Genomic DNA, 22,514 nt, shown 5'->3' on the forward strand with positions numbered 1-22,514 from the left:
AAACATAAACTACAAACAATTATGTTTTCTTGATTATCAATTTATCTAGTTCTTAAGGCTGCCATTGAATTAAATTACTAGTGCGGACACAGTGGTTGTTTGATGATTAGGGTTAGTTATACGGTAGATCCGTTAACTAACCAATGTTAAGAAGAGATAAATATTCAGAATATAAATTGATGTCTCTTTTTCATTATCAGTTCTGATTTTTGTAGGTGGATGTTTACTTGTGACCAAGGTTTGCTCTCTTGATAATTTTCTGATTTTATTTAATTTTGCTTGATAATTTTCTGTTTTCTTTTGCTTTAGCCTACATAACATCCAAACCTTTTCAAATTGCATATTATCTAGCATAAAAATCTGACTTGAACCTTCCTCGTGGGATTGACCCCTTACTTGCTATATACTATTTTGTGTGTTGTGTTTTAAGCTAAGGTAATTAATTTGTGTGACTGCGACATCACAACAAATTCATTTCTACTTTTGTCAAACCTACCCAAAGGATCGAAGGGTTCTTCTTCCTTATAAATGATGCATTTTTTTTTTCTAATTAACAACCACATTATAACATCACATCTCAAATAATTAAGTAAGGAAATCATAAGTTCTCCTCCTATCCTTTCTTCCCCTCCAGTGGCCTGTCACCTTGCATCTACTCTCTCTCTCTCTCTCTCTCTTTTCATTGCACCTCTCCACATTTAAGACCATTTCTATCACTAATATATGCATAAAGAATACTCAACCCATATAAGGAATTTTGTAACTTGATTGAGTAAGCTTTTTGGGGATTTGAATTATATGTTTCAGGCCTTTTAAATCCTTCAGGAATTTTCATATAAACATCATTATCAATTGACCTATATAAATAGGTTGTGACTACTTCCATTAGACATATATCTAACATTTCATGAATTGTCAGGCTAATGAGATACCGAAATGTAATTGCATCAACTACAGGAGAATATATTTCATCATAATTAATGACAGGTCTTTGTGAAAACTCTTGTGCCACAAGACGTGCTTTATATCTTACAATTTCATTTTTCTCATTTTGTTTTCACAAAAATACCCATCTGTATCCAATTGGCTTTACACATTTAGGTGTTTGGACTACAGGTCCAAAAACTTCATGTTTTGTAAGTGAATTTAATTATGTTTAGATTTCTTTTTTTCATTTTGGCCAATCATTTTTGCATCGATATTCTTTGATAGATTTAGGCTCAAGATCCTCATTTTCATTAATGATGTCAAGCAATATATTATATGAAAAGATATTGTTGATAATTATTTCATTTCGATTCCATCATTATTTTTTTTCTATAGAGACATAACTTATCGAGATCTCCTTATTTTTACTATTTTCAGGCACCTGAACCTCTTTTGGGGTTTTATGATCAGTTATGTCTATCTCCTTATAAAAATTTTCCTTCTCAATAATGCCAATTTGATTATTTACTCCTTTTCTTTTTTGAGGATCTTTGTCTTTTGAACCAATTGGTCTATAACGCTTCTAGTATGCCATAGACTCATTTGCTATAATTTTAGTGGATTATTTTGCTAGGACTTTAATTTGGGCTGGAGCATTTACAGCTGGTATATGAGATTTGGTTATTCTTTTTGAGTCAGTGAATGCATTCGATAGTTGATTTACAATGTCTTGTAAATGAAGTATCTTTTGAACTTCTTGTTCACATTGTTTTGTAGGAGGATCAAAATTCAATAATGACAATGCATTTCATGTAATATCTTTATCCAGCTGTTTAAATTCTCCCCCTGATGCTGGAAACATAATCTCATCAAAATAACAATCGGCAAATCATGTCATAAATGAATAACTTGTTAAGAGTTCAAGATATTTAATTATTGATGGGGACTCAAACCTAATATATATTCTCAACCTCCTTTAAGGACCCATTTTTGTACGTTATGTAGATAAATTAGAACATTTACCACACAACCAAATATTCTTAAATGAGAAATGTTTGACTCATGACCAAAAACCAATTGTAATGGGGAGAATTTGTGATACATTGTTGGCCTAATACGTATAACTATTATTGCATGCAAAACAACGTGTTCCCAAGCAGAGATGGGAAGTTTTTTTCTTATAAGTAGTGGTTTTGCAATAATTGGAGATATTTAAGAAGTGATTTAGCAAGACCATTCTGAGTATGAACATGGGTAACAAGATGTTTAATGTTTATCCCAAGTGACATGCAATAATCATTAAATACTTGGGATGTGAATTCATCAGCATTGTCAAGATGAATACTCTTGATTATATAATTTGAAAATTGTGCTCGTAATTTAATAATTTGAGTAAGTAAACTTGCAAACACCAAATTACGAGTTGATAATAAATACACATGTGACCATCTTGTAGATGCATTTACTAAAACCATAAAGTATCTAAATGGTCTATGCGGTAGGTGAATGGCCCCACAAATATCACCTTGAATACATTTCAGAAATCTTGGGGATTTAGTCTAGTTGGTGATGGTCTAATGACCAATTTGCCTTGAGAACAAGCAGCACACGAGAATTCCTTGAATTGAAGAATCTTCTGGTTCTTCAAAGGATGACCATGTGAATTCTTGATAATTCTTCACATCATTATTGATCCAGGATGGTCCAGCCGGTCATGATAATAAAATTATTTGGCTCATTAAACTTCTAATTCATTATTGCATTGACTTCGATTGTACTAATTCTTGTGTAATGCTAACCTGAAGATAAAATGAGTAATTTTTTCAATATTTGTCTTTCAGTAGAGACATTTGATACAATGTAAAGATATTCTATACCACTGTCATTGGTAATCTCAATACAATACTCGTGAAGTCATATATCTTTGAAACTTAGTAGATTTCTCCTTGATTTAGTAGAGAACAAAGCATTATCAATAATAAATCTTGTTCTATTAGGAGGCATTATATTAGCTCTTCTGGAGCCTTCAATGAAGTCTATTGAACCTGATATTGTATTCATTTTTACTTTCATCATTCTTATATTTGAAAAATATTGCTTATGCCCAAGAATGGTATGTGTCGTTGTACTATCTGCTAAGCATATATCTCAATAACTGATATTAGGCTTATTTACAACATGATGTGAATCCATGTTTTCTTCATGAAAAGGAATACAATATATAATAAGTTCATAATAAGACATAATGATGATAACATAATCTTTTTCATTAAATAAGCCAACATGAAAGGAAGAAAACAAAACACATTGAAATATACTAGCATAAAGGAAACACGCTGAAAAGATAAACATAATTTTAAATTCTGACATTGTTATATTAATTAATTATTATCATTACAAAAAAATATTAACTTTCTCATCAGTTTGCTCAAAATAATCTGCAATGTCAAGGTGTGTCATATTTAAAGGATAAATATCATCATTACCTTGTTGTGGGTGAGAAAAATGTATTTCTATGTTCTTCTCCTTTCCTTTTAATGAGGACTAATATAAATTTGCAAGATGTTTGGCCATATGACAGGTATGACACCAATGTCATTTTCTTTCCACATTGATAACATGCATTTTCTATCTACTTGGTATCTTTGTTATCTATATTCTTCTCATTTTCTTGTTTCTCCTCATTCTGTAAGGGTTTGTAAAAATTTGATGAATTACAACCATTATAGTTGCGGTAATTAAATCGTCTTCTCCCAGGGCCACGTCCTCAACCTTTATTATAACTACAACCATAATTATAATTATTTATCATAAAATTCACTTTAGGGAATGGAGCTGAACTAGTTAGTCGTGATTCATAATTTTTCATTAAAAGCTTATTATTTTGTTCAGCCATAAGGAGACATGAAATTAATTTAGAATATTTCTTAAAACCTCGTTTTTTATATTGTTGCTGTAGGAGCATATTCAAGGCATGAAAAACAGAGAGTGTTTTTTCTAACATATCATCATCAGTGATATTGTCTCCACATAGTTTCAATTTAGAACTAATAGTTAACATTGTAGAATTATATTTACTTACTGATTTAAAATCCTGCAATCATTAATGTATCTAATCATAATGAGATTTTGGGAGAATAAATGTCTTTTGATAGTCATACTTTTCTTTCAAATTTTGCTAAAGAATAAAGGGATCTTTGATTCTGAAATACTTTATCTTTAACTCCTTATGGAGATAACAACGTAAAAACATCATGGCTTTTGCCTTGTTTTAACTAGATGCTTCATTATCATTTATAATGATGTCTTTAAGACTTATGACATTCAGGTGAATTTCAATATCAAGGATCTATAACAAATGATTTTTGCCTATAATATCAAGTGCCATAAACTCAAGTTTGGCAAGGTTTGTCATTGTTACTTCTACTTCTTATCAATAAACTAATTATAATTATTTGCTTCAACATGAAAGATATGAGAATTTTATGCTTCTAATTCTTATTAAATATGATTGTCTGCTTCAAGATGAAAGTAGAGAGCATTTTATATCAATAATGTATATAAAAACTATGTTTCAAGACGCATACAATAATAATATAATTAATAAAAAATAAATAAAATATATAAGAACAACATAGATTAGGGGATGAAGATAGAATATTTTTATTTTATATGAATTTGTAGTTATATGTGTGTATCATATTCTAGTAATAATGCTTATATATATACATATATAAGTTTAAAGATCATAAGAAAATATAAATTTAAATAAATTTAAAAAGATTTAAATAAATTTAATAATGATAAATAAACTAAGGAATGTGAAAAGCGCCTAGACATCAAAGTGCCATGTATGATTGTGGTTTATTATAGTATTTTTTTTTTTTTAAATAATTGATTAATTCTAAATTATTTTTTTTATTGATATTAATGGCAGGCCAGCACCACTCTCTATATCTTGTTTCTGTATTTTTTTCATGGTTCTTGGTTATGAAGAGACATAGTGAAAAGCAAAAGCCTTAGACACAATTAGGTGTAGTGTCTTTTTTTTTTTTTTTTTTTGTAACTTCTCTTTCTTGCTTTCAAGTTTAATTTTTGCAATTATTAGAGAGAGAAAAAGAGCTATTTTACAAGAGGCTGTGATGGGTTGCCTTGGATCCAGGGAACTCTTAGTAAATATGTGAAGAGGTCCTATCTTTTTTAGGGTTCTCTTGTGATTCTTGGGACTTTTAAGTTTTCTCGGGTTCTTTTTCATGACCCCTTTTTGTTTCTCTTTCTTGGGTTTAAAGATCAGGGGTTGGTTTCCAATTTCGTTTTTTTTTTTTTTTGAAATTCTGTTCTATTTTTTTGTGGATTTAAAGTTGCTGTCTTGTTGTTTCTCTCATTGTAGTAGATGGAGGTAAATGGAGAAGATTCCATATAAGAAGTTAATGAGGCCTTAAACAGGTCTAGCCTATCTATTTAGAGTCTGTAAGCTTCCACAAATGGAAATTTGGATCCATTCTCGTTGACCAGATCTGACTAACCATTTCACTTTTAAGAACTTTTAGCTCACCCATATCTTTGCATCCACTGGATTGGCCTCCTGATTTTGTTAGAGTATTAAACTTTGATTTACCTTTTCCTAAAAGGCATGGAAAATGGTCTGTCAAAACCTGTAGTTCACATTCCAAAATCATTCTTGATGAGTGAAGGGTTGATAATTTTAGTTGAATAATGAGAGGCTGTGTGATCTTGGAGGGGTTAGAGGGTAACTTTTTGTACTGTCCAGATAGTGATTTTGATGGAGGAGATGTACCGGGCGGTTGCAGTGCCATTTAGAGTAGGTAATTCAGTCTGTGAGAGTCCGTCCTTAGATACCCATATGGATATCACAAGACTTTTAATGGCAGACACAGCTAGCTTATTATCTGATACTGTAACTAAGGTTTCTACCGTGGGGAATAAGGATTGTAATTGTTGTGATTTAGATGATGAAGTTAAAGATACAGCAGTGCAAGCTCCTAAAGAGGACAAGGGAGGAGGAGGAGGAGGCCCTTTGTTGGATATGATCTCTGAAAATGAAAGAAATTGGGTTGTTGGTGATGATGTGATAACACGGGATAGCGAGGAGGACGATTCTTTGTCGTTGGAGGGTGATCCAATTCTTGATAGTTCTCTGTCAGTGGCCAGTGAGACAAGTAGCTTATGTGGAGAGGATTTCTTGAGTTTTGAGGCCACCTTAGAGGTAGGAACACCAAGTTCTGTAGATACTGAAAAGAGTGCAGGTGGTGTTGATATTATTCCCAAGACAGCAGATTTGGGGGATTTGAATGTTGACGCCATCGTTAGCGATTCCCTTTCTGTGGTAGGAATTGTTGAGGAAGAGGTTGGAGATGGATCTGATGCAAAGACATCCGCTGTGGTACCTAAGTTGGCTCTGGAAAGAGGGGCCAGTGGTACAATCTCAAGAAGTGTTTTTGAAGTGGACTACATACCCCTTTGGGGATTTACGTCTGTGTGTGGAAGGAGACCAGAGATGGAAGATGCAGTTGCTGCTGTGCCTTATTTTTTGAAAATTCATATTCAAATGCTGATTGGAGACCGATTACTTGATGGCATGAGCAATTGTTTACCGCTCCAGACTGCTCATTTCTTTGGAGTTTATGATGGTCATGGAGGCTCACAGGTAACTTATCCTTGTGCTCTTTATCCTTATTATTTATTTATGTTGTTTCTCTGGCTTTCTTCCTATTGTCAGATCATGTTGCTGTTTCCTTTATAGAGGTGATTAGCTTACATTCCGCTGGCTTTCTTTTTTAGGTGGCAAATTATTGCCGTGATCGTTTCCATTCTGCTTTGTCTGAGGAGATAGAATTTGTTAAAAATGGCCTGATTGATGGAAGTATTAAGGATGGTTGCCAGGAGCAGTGGAAAAAAGCTTTCACCAATTGTTTTCTTAAGGTAGATGCTGAAGTCGGAGGAAAGGGTGGTGCTGAACCAGTTGCTCCAGAAACTGTTGGTTCTACTGCTGTTGTGGCCACTATTTGTTCATCCCACATCATAGTAGCAAACTGTGGAGACTCACGAGCAGTTCTTTGTCGTGGGAAAGAACCAGTGGCATTATCAGTGGATCATAAAGTAAGAGCCTTTAGAACTGTAGGCTTGGATCTTAAAATCTTTTAATAATAATAATAATAAAAGACTGGGAAGCTGATTCTTGTTCTTTTGATTCTCTCATTATATCTTATCTTAGCCTAACCGAGAAGATGAGTATGCAAGGATAGAAGCGGCTGGAGGCAAGGTCATACAGTGGAATGGGCATCGTGTCTTTGGTGTTCTAGCTATGTCAAGATCTATTGGTATGTTCTTATCACCCTCATTTTTCATCTGTTTCTTCCTTATCTTATTCAAACATGTTAACAGCACTGCTGTCATCTGGGTTCTTTTGCATCTAAGTTGCTGTCATTCTCCTATTGGCTAATCTTGAAGGTAAGGATAAAATGACAACATTCACTTTCATAAAGGACTCCATGGGCATCCAATGACTATTCGACCTTAGCTGTGTTTTCCCTTGTCATTGATTGTCACCTTTGACTATTTAGAGATGCATCTTTGTAATTGTAAGAGACATGGCAAGTCTGTACTTACTAAAATAAATCCAGGAATTTTAAGTTTCTGATCATGATCAGAAACTTAAAATTCCTGGACTAATTTTAGGTGTTGGAACCTCCAGAGAATATGTCCAAGTCTCAAAGAATTGCCTTGTCCATGTCATACTACCAACGAGATGCTTGGACATTCTTGGTGATCAGAAACTTAAAATTCCTGGATTAATTTTAGGTGTTGGAACCTCCGGAGAATATGTCCAAGTCTCAAAGAATTTCCTTGTCCATGTCATCAAAGATAAGTAAATAGACATCCTTGGTGGTTTTAATGCTAGGATAAATTCCATCGATGCCTGCTTCAGAGTTTTTCAATGTGGAAGTTTTCTTTTCCTACTTTGTTCATTTTTTTGGATGGTGAGTTCTTTGATGTTAAGGTATCTATCTCACAACATTTCTAAACAAGTAAATTGCATCCATAATAACTTTGTGCAACTCATGCTTGTGAAATTTGACTGTTATTCTGGTATGAAACCATCTTTTATGTTTTCAGCCTTACATGATGATGCTTGTGCACATAAATCTCAAGCCTTGCATGATATGAAATTCTTACATGTCTGGTGAAAGTCGATTGACTGGTGTTTATTTCAACCTTGATTAAACTTTTTTGAGGATGTCTCTTTAACGTGCAATTGCAATGTTGATGATATGAAGTAGAACTTCTTGAAGGGAAATTTATCCATTGAAGTGTTGCATACATCTGCCTTCTCATTAAAGTTGCATTTTAGTCATGTCAATCAATCCTTGGAAAAACTCTTCAAATGTTAAACGAAGTCCTACTGCATTGTGGAGGATTGATTGTTGTGATTTTCCTTTGTATGTATTACATGACATTTTGTATTTGTGAAGAATAAAATATCCTTTGAGTGATATATCTGAGATGGAATCAGTTGCTAGTTTGTGTGAAAATCATCTAAAGGTGTTGCTGCATTCACTCATTTGTTGGTTGGTTCAAGCACTCATGATTATGGGTGTAATAATTTATTAGCCTCTTTCGTTACGAAAATAAATGGATCACATAACTTTAAAACTTTACGAATCATTCTTGCTTTTGAGTGGCAGGTGATAGATATTTAAAACCTTGGATTATTCCAGAACCTGAAGTGATGTTCATTCCTAGGGCAAAAGAAGATGAGTGCCTCATTCTGGCCAGTGATGGTTTGTGGGATGTCATGTCAAATGAAGAAGCATGTGATCTGGCTCGCAAACGAATACTTGTCTGGCACAAAAAGAATGGTGTCACACTTTCCTCCTCAAGGGGCGGGGGAATTGATCCTGCAGCTCAAGCAGCAGCTGAGTACCTCTCAAACCGTGCCCTTCAAAAAGGAAGCAAGGACAACATCACTGTAATTGTGGTGGATCTGAAGGCGCAGAGGAAGTTCAAAACCAAAACATGACTGATTCTTTTGGCAGCTCAACTTGTAGACTTAATCTGGTACAATATATGTTGCCCATCTGTTTTTCACCTGGGCTTTATGGCTAAATGGAAGTAGATGCCTGTATGTATTGGTAGAATGCTTGCCATCCTAGAACTCTTCTTTCTCTTGAAGAGTTGCCATACACTTCCTAGGCTTGGCTATGTAAATCCTAGCCGTTTGTTGTAGGATAGGAGATCACAATGGTTCCATCTTTGAAATTATGGGCAATTGTATTCGTTATGCCTCCGAGCTTGAATAAAAAAAAGCAGCTCTACGAGGTATTACTTCCTATTTTTCTAAGTGCTTATGAATTGGAGAAACTGTGGAGATGACTTGTCAGTTGTGATGATGCCATTATCTCACTTTCTGGAGCATATTCATATAGGCATTGATGGAACTCTATGGTTATCCTAATTATTATAGTAGTGCCAGTGATGCAAAAATGGCAGAGCAGGCTCGAAGAAGGCAGGAAACGTTAGTTACTGGGTGACATTATTTTCCCAGAAGTTTCAGGTCATTGGCAATGGTTTAGGGCAACGCTGCAGGTAATGCTGCTTGATGCTCTTATTCTCTGTTATGGTTATCTAATACCCAAATGTATCATGCAACGTGTTAGAAGCATTGGAGGAGGTAGATGCACGGCAGCTATTTTTGTCAGGTTACAGTTATGTATGCAAAATGCTAGAGTGATGCAGAAAGTAACACAACAAATCAAAAGAAAAGAAAAAACAAAGGTGTCGAGGACAAAGGGCTTGGGATCAACAAGCATGTGATTTAAAAGGTTGATGCTACACTGCCGCCTAAATCCTCCCTAATCATCAATCAATTTTTGTACTTGATGAAAAGCAAAGTTCCCTTCTTTTACTTTCCCACAATAAGGAAATTTCCCAACTGTGGATTCGCAGCTACATTATAACATCAAAAACAAAAATTATACCACCATTACAATTTACAAACAATTCAAAAATGGCATAAACTAAACAATATCATTCGATGTAAGATCTTCTTCCAGTCTCCTTGGAGATTCCACTTCTGGATGATGGGGTGGAGGAAAAAAAAAAGTATTCCAATGTGATCCAGAATGTAGCTCGCAACACCAAAAATCACTCACGAAAAGAAGCCAACATATATATTAGCCATGATATTTAAATTATAACCCCCCCAATAGGTTTCTAATTTCACTAACCTTGCAAAACTCATCCCAACATGGACATAACATCTTCTGACGCGAGCTGCCTCAAACTCTATATTTCGTGTTGGGTTGGGAGATAACGGCCTTACTTGATCCAATAACAATCTCAAAGCACATGAACCGCTTATTGTCTCTTCTCAGCTCCCTATCTTCAAGTAGGGGTGTTTATCGCAAGATTTTCCCATAGACGGAAGCCAGGCAATGTATGTATATTCCAGCTGTTTATCGCAAGGATAGGAGACGATACATATTCATGCTTTTGTCATGAAGAGGCACTATGGGTTATTAACTTCCTATAATTTTAAGCACGCAGTTCCTTTTTTTTGCTAAAATTGGTAAAGTAACCCATGAAAAAAATATTTTGAGAAATAATACAATTTAATAAGTTGTAAATAGTGTCTGCAACTCACATGTTACAGATACCATATATGACTTTTATTTTGCAATTGCTATCTGCAACACGCGAGTTGCATATATCATCTGCGATTTCATATAAAATTAAAATTTAGAGCCTTTTTCTTCTCTTTTCTCTTCTTATTTCCCCCCCTCTCCCCACAGTTAGTTGCCTTGGGTTAGGTGATGATGTAAGAAAAAAAATGTCAATACATGAAATTATTAATATGAAACCTTAGTTGGGCATGACATTTGCTCCATATTGCTATGGAGAATCCAAACCAAGTAAAGACAAAATGACCATAACATTAATAAAGTTAAGGTTGAGGAGGAAGATGAAGATGCTAAGTTAATTGAGCCTCTTGATAAATCCATGGCTCAATTTTGCTTTTAAATTTGAGGTTACGAGTGGAGATGACCAATATAGATGCAATGAGTTGGCTAATAGTCATAAGTATTTGGGCTTATCAGTTGATGATATAAAGGTTGACAAAAGATTCAGAGACAAGTTGTTATGATGTCACAGTCACACAACTTAATTACCCTAACTTAAATAAACAAGATAGTATAGAGTAAAGGGGTGATTCCACGATGAATGTTTAGTTTAGATTTTATGCTACAAGTGAGGGGATTTTAAGTTTATCTAGGCTACAATAGAATAAAACAATCAAGCTAAATTAAATAAATTAGAAAACTATCAAGAGAACAAACATTGATTTCAAGTAAACATCCACCTACAAAAATCAGAATCGATCATTGAAATGAAACCATCAATTTATATTCTGAACCTTTATCTTTTCTTAACATTGGTTAGTTAACAGAACCACCATATAAATAACCTAACCAACAAACAATCATTGTGTTTGCACTAATAATTTAATTCAATAGCAGCCTTAAGAATTAGATAAATTGATTAATCTAGACAACATAATTGTTTGGAGTTCATGTTTGATTTGTTCGAATGTTCTTCCTAAAATTAATAACATAGATCCGACATAATTATTAAACTCAGTTGCTTCATAAGTTTATATACCTCAACTCTGGTTTTGATATCAAACTTAACAATAAATTATTCATAATAATAACTTAGAGTTTGCTCTAGCAATAAAAATAAACAATCTTAGAAAATAAGCATAGGAAAACAAACATATTCATCATATAAACTGAAAAGAAAAGGATAAAAATAAATCTCACAGTTCTTGAAATCTGAAGGTTTCTGTGTCCTTTCAACCAAGAAAAAGAGCTTAGCCTTACATGTCTATTAACAACTAATTAAAAGGAAAGAAGAATGCATGATTTCGGGTTATTGGAAGAAAGGGTGTGTTTTTATTCGTTCTGGCCGCCCCCTTTTTTCTTCTCTCTCTTTCTTTTTATTTGATAAGAAACCTTAATCCCTCCTTCCTATGAAATAGTCCTTACCTAAATAGACAATTTACATTTATGTAGTTCAATAACTATTTTTCTAAAAAAAGAAGAAATAGATTTGCATAAAATCCTCAAGCTTTGACTTTGGACTTAGAAGAGTTAAGTTGTTGAAATAAAGACTTGGATGTCGATTTGGATGCTTTGGGAAGTAATTTGAACTTGTTTTTTCACAAAACTTGTCTGCTGGCAAAATTCATGTGTCATCTTAGAAAATAATATATCTCTCATATAAACTTGTTTTTTGCTGAAATTTGGTAGGTTGATAGGTCTTTGAGTCAGGAATTAAAAAAAAGCATCAAATAAACTTCTCTAGCTCAATATATTCAAGTCAAAATGGCTGAAAGTCAACACTAGCAGAATGAGAGTTTTATCTTTGAAGGTTGCGATTTCCATGTTTTTTTTAAATTATTTTTCTTGCCATATATTTATAGAAAGGTATGGATGTTAGATTTTTAATACAACTGGAATCACTTCATTTCAACTTCTAGAGCTCCAGCTCTGCACAAAACATCGATCGGAGGTCAAATCTATCAATTATCTTCAATTTACTTCTTTTTGAATTTTATATTCAAAAGTGGTTTCAAAACATAAAACAAAGAATATCAAGGCATTTTATATATAAAACATAGACAAAATACCATATAAATGTGAGTAAAATTATCAAATAATATGGTTGCATCAAATACCCCCACACTTAGCTTTTGCTTATCCTCAAACTTAAATTAAATAAGTAAAATAACAGTGACTAATCTCTTAATCTCTCATCAATGTCCAAGAGTACATGCATTATAAACAATAATTCAATCAAGAAGGATAAAAAACATAAATTTTCATGAATTTATTTACATGCGAATTTCAAAACTTAATTAATTGTTAGGATTTAAATGAAATCTATGCCATGTTAAAGTGATAAGTCCTTTCATTGATATACACTCCAATACTCATGTGTTTAGGGTTTATGTGTTTAAATCTCTCAAATTCAATCAAAGAGTATGTTCTACCGTAAGCTAACATTTACATAAGGGTAAAGCAAAGAAAAAATAAACAAGCTCAAAAGGGTTCACTAAAGATAATATGCTTTAGGTTGGTTTTTTTTGCTCAAGTGGTTAAAATTCTTAATGCCTTTATCATCTTCATATATATATGTAATGTGAATGTAATCTCAACAAGATATGAAACAAGTTCTAAAGATACATATTATTGAAAGAATGTACAATTAAAGAATATAATGTTGAAGGCTCAAAAGCTTGCATTGGTATAATACTATACAGTCAATATGACATATTTTCAAAGTCAATCCCTAGACTAATTATACTTTAAAACTTGCATGCACACTCATTCATTCGATTTATATCTTCATCTATCTCAATTAATTCTCATATATAATACTCATATTCTCATAAACCAATGGGAGTTCAAAAAGATCAAATATATATATTGAAAAATAATAAAGAAAACCAAAATTCTCTTAATACCCCCACACTTTAAACAAAACAATGTCCGTAATATTGAAATAAAAGAAAAGAAATATACGAGAATGACAAAAATAAAGTAAAATACAAAAAAATAAAAGACAAGAAAAAAGAATGCAAATCTGATTTTTTTTTTGTTGGGTTGCCTCCTAGTAAGCACTTTTGTTTTATGTCATTGGCTTGACATGTTGCATGCTTATTCTTCATATATTGATTTAGCTAACTCCATAAAAGCGGTTATTTCTCTTGTCCAACCTTTATAGAAAGGTTTCAAGTGATGCCCATTGACATTGAGCACTTTGTTTGTTTTTAAACTTGTAATTTCAACTACAATATAAGAAAAAAACATTAGAAACAACAAAAGGTCCAATCCAAAGAGAGTGAAAATTTCTAGGAAAGAGTTTCAAACATGAATGATAAAGAAGGACTTTGTCTCTAACATGAAACTCCTTTCTTGTAATCATTCGGTCATGAAGTGATGCGGACCAGCCCAGAAACACCAGCAAGGACCCATTACATGTTCCAAATGGACCAATGACTCGGTCTAAGACAAAGACATTGAAAGACGCATTGAATGCATTGGTTTTGAAGGTTTCCACCAAGTCAGAATTGGAAGGTCCATTGGAGTATCAAGAGGAGATCCTAGTACATCTTATCCATGTGGAAGAGGGGTCCAATACAACCTTATTTGGGCCATGAGATAAGGGCTTTATTTTATTTTGTTAGCTACAGCCCAAGGCTTGTTTGGGCTTAATTCATACTTTGTTTTAAGCTAGGATCCAAGGCTTGTTTGGATTAAGTTATGGGCTTTTCATTTTTGGGTTATGGGTTTTTCATTTTAGGGTTTTGGGCCAGTTTTGAGTGGACCTCATATAAGTCCACATAAAGGGTCCATTAGGGTTAACTTTTCAAGAACTATTTAAACTCATGTAGGCCAAAATTTCGGCAGCTTTGATGAATATTATTCTGAATTTTTCAGTTTTAACGTGTGAGAGTGATTCTTGCATTCTTCAGTTCTTGAACGAACTGAATCTGACTTATCGAAGATTAACTGGCTTCGTGGCGTCATTCTACTCATTCCAATAGTGTTGGTGCCTTGGGGCAGGTTTCCATTGTGTCGCACTCATATCAGACCTATTTCGGCTTTCTGGGATCAGATCTCAATCTTGATTGTGGGTTGCGTGACCACGTGATCACGAGGTTCACATCAGTTGGTATTAGAGCTAGGCTCCGAAACAAGGTCATATCATTCTGTTATTTTTGTTTTTTTTAGTGTCCCTTAAGTTTTTTAGTGTTTGCATCCATCTTCTTGTTCTTCGTGTCTGTGTCATCTAAGAAAAAAAAAAAAAGTTTATATTTCATCTTGTTACTGCCTCTAATCATATCAGTTTGTTAAAAAGAAAAAAAAATCAGAAAGAAATAGAGAAAAGAGTGATTAGTTGAAATTTGAAGGATCATTCAATTTTTTCCGCAGAAACACAAATCTTGGTGAACCATAAGCAAACCACCTCGGAATCAATTTAAACTTCATATTCAGTCTATTGGGGGTGTGATCGCATGATATATCAAATTTGGGCTTATTCTGATATTATTTGCTTGAGGTTTTAATTCGAGTTTCAATTCTGCCGCAAAACACTACTCTTAGTGAACCCTAGGTAAAACACCTTGGAATCTATTGAAACTTCATATTCTGAGTATTGGGTATGCGATTGCATCACATATTAAATTTGGGATTATTTTGATATCGGTTTCTGGAGGTTTTAATTGGAGGTTCAATTCTGCCGCAAACTGATCATACAAGGGGTTTGAGTACCTAGACATTATAGAACGACCTATAAATTTATTTTTGGTGTTTTCATAGTATTGCAATACTAAATATTGAATTTGAGGTCATTTCGAGATCGTTTGGTTTGGGTTTCAATTCTGTTACGTAAAATAGCGTAATAGGTTAGATTTGCCTCGAGTTTCAAAACATGATCTTTGCTGTTTAGTTTTGTCCAAATATTTTTGTTTCTGCTATATTTGGATTATCTAGGAGTCAAGTAATTGTTTTCTTAACATTCGCTTCTGTTTTATTTCGTGTCTTCGTTTCGTCCACAATTCGTACGAATTTGCATTGCTACTCGCAAAATCGTAATCCTAGTTTTGTTTTGCTTTGTTTTCAGTATATTTATTGATTCTTGAGTCTGAAAATTATATTTAGAGTGCGCTGCGAAGGCTATTGACTTTGATTTGTTGATTTCAGTTCCTAAAGAACCAAAAGAAAGCAAGTTGTGAGGTAAAAGGCGTAGAGAGCTTAATAGAGTGAAAAGCCTTCATTTTTGTTTGTGTGATACACGAGAGGTGTGAGGATATATTTGTGCTACTGACCAAATTTTGCAGATTCAAAGAATGTCTGAAAACAACGAATCAACGACACAAAACGTTGACGTAGCTTTCCAATTGCGATCCATAGGCCAGCAACTTGAGCTGTTGTCTAGGACGTACAAGGATCTGAAAGATGAGGTGAATTCGATAAAGCAACAGAATAGCGGGGCTGATTGACAGGGAAATACGGTCCGTATGGCTGCACGGAATGTTAGATCTGATTTTGAAGAGTTTGTTGATGAAAACGCAGATGCGGGAGAAGATGACTATGATTTTGCATCAGCTGGCCAAGGAATCAAGTCTGGACCGAACATGACTAGGAGGAATGTGAATTTCCGTGGCATGAGCACTTATGAAGATATGGATGGGGACTTGGACACCATTAAACTGAAAATTCCTACCTTTCAAGGTAAAAACGATCCCGAGGCTTATTTGGAGTGGGAGAAAAAGGTAGATTGGATTTTTGATTGCCATAGCTATTCTGAACAGAAAAAGGTGAAATTGGTGATAATTGAGTTTACGGAGTATGCGTTGATTTGGTGGGATCAGATTGTGATCAGTAGGAGGAGGAATGGCGAGCGACCCGTTCAGACTTGGGGGGAGATGAAAGTCTTAATGAGGAGACGATTTGTGCCAAACCACTATTATAGAGACTTATATCTGAAGCTCCAAGGTCTGAATCAAGGTTATAAGACAGTAGATGAATATCACAAAGAGATGGAGATAACAATGATTCGGGCTAATGTTGTTGAGGATAGAGAAGCCACCATGGCTAGATTTCTTAATGGGTTGAATCGGGACATTGCTAATGTGGTTGAGCTACAGCACTATGTGGAGCTAGAGGACATGGTTCACATGGCGACGAAGGTTGAGAGACAACTTAGGAGGGGGCATGCTCGGCCAGCGTTTAATTCGGGTTCGTCATCATCTTGGAAGCCGAATCTAAAGAGAGAGGGCACTGTCCGCCCAAGATCCTTTGGTCCTTCTAGAACTGAACCACCAAAGGCTAAAGTTGATGTCCCTACTGATGCCAAAGGCAAATCTGAAACTCAACCTAAACGTACTCGTGATGTTAAATGTTTCAGGTGTCAGGGACATGGACATTATGCTTCAGAGTGTCCAAACAAGAGAATCATGATGATTAGAGATAATGGTGATGTGGAATCTGAAAGTGACAGTTCTGATTGTGAAGGCATGCCACCATTGGAGGATAGTGATGGGGATGAGTTAGCATTACCGGTTGAGGAGTCCTTGGTTATAAGGCGAACACTTCAGGTTCAGGTCAAAGAAGATGATACTAATGAACAAAGGGAGAACATCTTCCATACGCATTGTTACGTACAAAGAAAGGTGTGTGGTTTAATTATAGATAGTGGAAGCTGTGTTAATGTTTGCAGTGCCACCCTTGTTAGTAAACTGAATTTGTATACTGCTAAGCATGCTAAACCATATCGATTGCAATGGCTGAATGATAGTGGTGAAGTGAAAGTGACTAAACAGGTTGTGGTTCCATTTTCGATTGGGAAATATGTTGATGAAGTTCTGTGCGACGTGGTACCAATGCAAGCAAGTCACATCTTGTTGGGGAGACCATGACAATATGATAGGAAGGCAATTCATGATGGGGTTAAAAATAGGTATACCATTGTAAGAGATGGTAAAACCATCACTCTTGTACCTCTTACACCCAAACAGGTGTATGATGATCAAATAAAGCTAAAAAGTGAGCATGAGGCGATGGGGAGAGAAAATCAAGGTGAGGAAAAAGGGGAGAGAAGACCATCAGATTCAGCTAGAACCCAAACCACTACAACCCATTGGGCCACCCATCCAAACACAAGCAAATATTCGGCCAACACTCCAAACAAATCAAACCATTCGACCACAACTCAAAAACACCCAAAACTGGCCCAAAACCCAAAAATGAAAAGCCCATAACCCAAAAATGAAAAGCCCATAACTTAATCCAAACAAGCCTTGGATCCTAGCTTAAAACAAAGTATGAATTAAGCCCAAACAAGCCTTGGGTTGTAGCTAACAAAATAAAATAAAACCCTTATCTCATGGCCCAAATAAGGTTGTATTGGACCCCTCTTCCACATGGATAAGATGTACTAGGATCTCCTCTTGATACTCCAATGGACCTTCCAATTCTGACTTGGTGGAAACCTTCAAAACCAATGCATTCAATGCGTCTTTCAATGTCTTCAAAACACCCAAATCTGGCCGAGAGTGGAGGTAAGACAAGAGGAGTGAAGAAAGTCAGCAAGTGTGATGAGAATTGTGTGGAAAAACTAAAGAAACAACCCAATTTTTATGCTAGAGAGGGTGAGGTCAGATCTGCATTTTTCACTAACAAGCCAATGATCTTACTTGTGTACAAAGAGGCTTACTTTAATACTAATGATCTTGATCATACTGTGCCTAGTGTTGCTATTTCTTTGTTGCAGGGATTTGATGATGTGTTTCCCGACGATACTCCTAGCGGATTACCACCATTGAGGGGGATAGAGCATCAGATTGATTTCGTACCCGGAGCTTCAATTCCTAACCGACCAGCTTATAGAAGCAATCCCGAGGAGACGAAGGAGCTTCAAAGGCAAGTTGATGAGCTGATGGAAAAGGGCTACATTCGTGAGAGTATGAGCCCGTGTGCTGTACCCGTGCTACTTGTGCCAAAGAAGGATGGAACATGGAGGATGTGTGTTGATTGCCGAGCCATCAACAACATAACGGTAAAGTATAGACATCCCATCCCTAGGCTTGATGACATGTTAGATGAGTTACATGGATCCTGTATTTTCTCTAAAATTGACTTGAAAAGTGGGTACCATCAAATTAGGATGAAAGAAGGTGATGAATGGAAAACAACATTTAAGACTAAGCATGGTTTGTATGAATGGTTAGTAATGCCGTTTGGACTTACAAATGCACCTAGTACGTTTATGCGTTTAATGAATCATGTGTTGCGTGCATTCATGGGTAAGTTTGTGGTTGTGTATTTTGATGACATTTTGATATATAGCAAGAACTTAACTGAACATCTTGATCATTTGCGTAATGTACTTAGTGTGTTGCGTAGTGAGAAATTGTATGCTAATCTTAAAAAGTGTGCCTTTTGCATGGAGAAAATTGTGTTTCTTGGCTATGTTGTAACTGCACAGGGTATCGAGATGGATGAGGAGAAAGTTAAGGCTATCCGGGAATGGCCTACACCCAAATCGGTAAGTGAGGTAAGGAGTTTTCATGGGTTAGCTAGTTTTTACAGGCGTTTTGTGAAAGATTTCAGCACAATAGCTGCGCCCTTGAATGAAGTTGTTAAAAAGTCAGTTAGGTTTAGATGGGGGGAGGAACAAGAGTTGGCTTTTGTTTTTTTGAAAGAAAAATTATGTTCTGCACCTGTTTTGGCTTTACCTGACTTTACAAAAGCGTTTGAAATAGAATGTGATGCGTCTGGAATAGGAATAGGTGCTGTTTTGATGGAGGATCGGAGACCTATTGCGTATTTCAGTGAGAAGTTAAGTGGAGCGACCTTGAACTATCCCACTTACGACAAAGAACTCTATGCTTTGGTAAGAGCACTTGAGACATGGCAGCATTACTTGTGGCCAAAAGAGTTCGTAATCCATTCGGATCATGAGTCCTTGAAACATCTGAAAGGACAAGGTAAGTTGAATAGGAGGCATGCAAAATGGGTTGAATTCATTGAAACTTTTCCTTACGTAATCAAGTATAAGCAAGGGAAAGAGAACATCGTAGCTGATGCACTCTCGCGCAGGTATGTTCTTTTACACACCATGAATACTAGATTGTTAGGTTTTGAATATGTGAAGGAATTGTATGATAATGATTCTGACTTTGCTGAGATTTATAATGCATGTGGACATTCGGCTTTCGGTAAGTTTTATTTGATGGATGGTTATTTGTTCAAAGAAAATAGATTGTGTGTTCCTGCTAGTTCTTTGCGTGAATTGCTTGTTTGTGAAGCACATGGGGGTGGTTTAATGGGTCACTTTGGGGTTACGAAAACCTTGGATGTATTGCATGAGCATTTCTATTGGCCAAAGATGAAAAGAGATGTGCAACGAATTTGTGAACAGTGCATTGCTTGTAGAAAGGCAAAATCTAGAGTACAACCGCATGGACTATATACACCACTACCTGTGCCTACTGAACCTTGGGTAGATATCTCTATGGACTTTGTTTTAGGTTTACCTAGGTCAAAGAAAGGTAGAGACTCTATCTTTGTTGTGGTAGATAGGTTTTCTAAAATGGTGCATTTCATTGCATGCCATAAAACAGATGATGCATCTCATATCGCAGACTTGTTCTTTAGAGAGATTGTACGTTTGCATGGCATTCCTAAGAGTATAGTGTCAGACGTGATGTTAAGTTCCTTAGTTACTTTTGGAAGACCTTATGGGGAAAGTTGGGAACTAAACTCTTATTTTCGACAACATGTCATCCTCAAACAGATGGACAAACTGAGGTAGTGAATAGAACATTATCCCAACTTTTACGTGCTATAATTCAAAAGAATTTGAAAAGTTGGGAAGAATGTTTGCCTTTTGTTGAGTTTGCTTATAATAGAACTGTGCATTCAACTACTACTTTTTCTCCTTTTGAAATTGTTTATGGTTTTAATCCACTAACTCCTATGGACTTAATTCCTTTACCTTTTGAAGAAAGGGTAAGTTTAGATGGTGAAAAGAAGGCAAAGATGGTGAGAGAACTCCATGAGGGAGTTCGACTACAAATAGAGAAAAAGAACAGACTTTACGCTTCTAAAGCAAATAAGGGACGTAAACTAGTTGTTTTCCAACCCGGTGATTGGGTATGGGTGCATATGCGTAAGGAACGATTTCCTAACCAAAGGAAATCAAAATTACAGCCTCGTGGTGATGGTCCTTTTCAGGTTTTAGAGAGAATCAATGACAACGCATACAAAATCGACCTTCCAGGTGAGTATAGTGTTAGTGCTACCTTTAATGTTGCTGATCTTACTTTGTTTGACACAGATTTTGATTCGAGGTCGAATCCTTTTGAGGAGAGAGGGGATGATGCGGACCAGCCCAGAAACACCAGCAAGGACCCATTACATGTTCCAAATGGACCAATGACTCGGTCCAAGACAAAGACATTGGAAGACGCATTGAATGCATTGGTTTTGAAGGTTTCCACCAAGTCAGAATTGGAAGGTCCATTGGAGTATCAAGAGGAGATCCTAGTACATCTTATCCATGTGGAAGAGGGGTCCAATACAACCTTATTTGGGCCATGAGATAAGGGCTTTATTTTATTTTGTTAGCTACAGCCCAAGGCTTGTTTGGGCTTAATTCATACTTTGTTTTAAGCTAGGATCCAAAGCTTGTTTGGATTAAGTTATGGGCTTTTCATTTTTGGGTTATGGGCTTTTCATTTTAGGGTTTTGGGCCAGTTTTGAGTGGACCTCATATAAGTCCACATAAAGGGTCCATTAGGGTTAACTTTTCAAGAACTATTTAAACTCATGTAGGCCAAAATTTCGGCAGCTTTGATGAATATTATTCTGAATTTTTCAGTTTTAACGTGTGAGAGTGATTCTTGCATTCTTCAGTTCTTGAACGAACTGAATCTGACTTATCGAAGATTAACTGGCTTCGTGGCGTCATTCTACTCATTCCAATAGTGTTGGTGCCTTGGGGCAGGTTTCCATTGTGTCGCACTCATATCAGACCTATTTCGGCTTTCTGGGATCAGATCTCAATCTTGATTGTGGGTTGCGTGACCACGTGATCACGAGGTTCGCATCATGAAGACTCTTGGTCTTTTCTTTGTAAATCCTTGCATTCTCATAGGCTGATATCTCATCTAACTCTTGTAATTGCAACTTTCTTGCAATACCAACAGCATCATAATCCAAGTTACATTGTTTAATGGCCCAAAAAGCTTTGTGTTCAAGTTCCACCGGTAGATAATATGTTTTTCCATAAATCATCCTATAAGGTAACATTCCTATAAGGATTGTAAGCAATCCGATAAGCCCAAAGTCCATCACCAAGTCATAGACTCCAATCTCGCCGGTTAGGTTGCACTGTTTTCTCTAAAATAAACTTGATTTCTCGATTTGAAATTTCAACTTGGCCATTTGTTTGAGGGTAGTAGGTTGTAAAAGTTCGATGAGTCATATGGTATTTGCGGAGTAATGCTTCCATTGAACAAATGCAAAAATGAGTGCCATAGCTGCTAATAATAGCTTTGGGGATTCCAAACCTATCAAATATATGAGTCCTGACAAAATATAAAACTACCTTTACATCATTAGTTCGTGTGGCTTTTGCCTTAATCTATTTGGACACATAATAAACAACAAGAAGGATATAAAGATTACAAAAAAAAAAGGAATAGACCCATAAAATCAATACCCCAAACATAAAAAATTTCACTTATAAGAATATTTGTTAAAGGCATTTGATTCTTATGAGTGATATTACCTATTTTTTGGCATTTTTCACATGATTTGCATAAATGATACACATCTTTAAAAATAGAGCACCAATAAAGACCACTTTCAAGTACCTTGTGGGCCGTTCTTTTTGCTCTAAAATGCTCACCACAAGAATAAAAATGACAAAAAGTGAGAATGGAATGAAATCCATCTTGTGGTACATATCACCTAACTACTTAATCCACATAA

General features: G+C 35.4%; 1 protein-coding gene and 1 pseudogene across 5 annotated transcripts; both read left to right on the forward strand.

Annotated features, from left to right (window-relative positions):
* Positions 1-4,966: 4,966 nt before the first annotated feature.
* On the forward strand, positions 4,967-9,278 carry LOC118040675 (protein phosphatase 2C 53). 5 transcript variants are annotated; one of them, XM_035047676.2, is made up of 5 exons: positions 4,970-5,223; positions 5,318-6,595; positions 6,730-7,047; positions 7,163-7,268; positions 8,634-9,278. In XM_035047676.2, exons 2-5 carry the CDS (start codon positions 5,711-5,713, stop codon positions 8,966-8,968), a joined length of 1,644 nt encoding a protein of 547 aa, XP_034903567.1. In that variant the 5' UTR covers positions 4,970-5,223; positions 5,318-5,710; the 3' UTR covers positions 8,969-9,278. The 5 variants fall into 5 exon arrangements, with proteins under 5 accessions (XP_034903568.1, XP_034903569.1, XP_034903570.1 ...); XM_035047677.2 differs by lacking the exon at positions 8,634-9,278 and adding an exon at positions 7,627-8,627 and having other exon boundaries at positions 4,967-6,595; XM_035047678.2 differs by lacking the exon at positions 8,634-9,278 and adding an exon at positions 7,750-8,627 and having other exon boundaries at positions 4,967-6,595.
* A 7,010-nt stretch (positions 9,279-16,288) lies between these two features.
* LOC140954993 (uncharacterized) lies at positions 16,289-21,754 on the forward strand (annotated as a pseudogene).
* The last annotated feature ends 760 nt before the right edge of the window (positions 21,755-22,514 follow it).

This window comes from Populus alba, chromosome 18, assembly GCF_005239225.2.
Source record: "Populus alba chromosome 18, ASM523922v2, whole genome shotgun sequence".
Classification (NCBI taxonomy): domain Eukaryota; kingdom Viridiplantae; phylum Streptophyta; class Magnoliopsida; order Malpighiales; family Salicaceae; genus Populus; species Populus alba.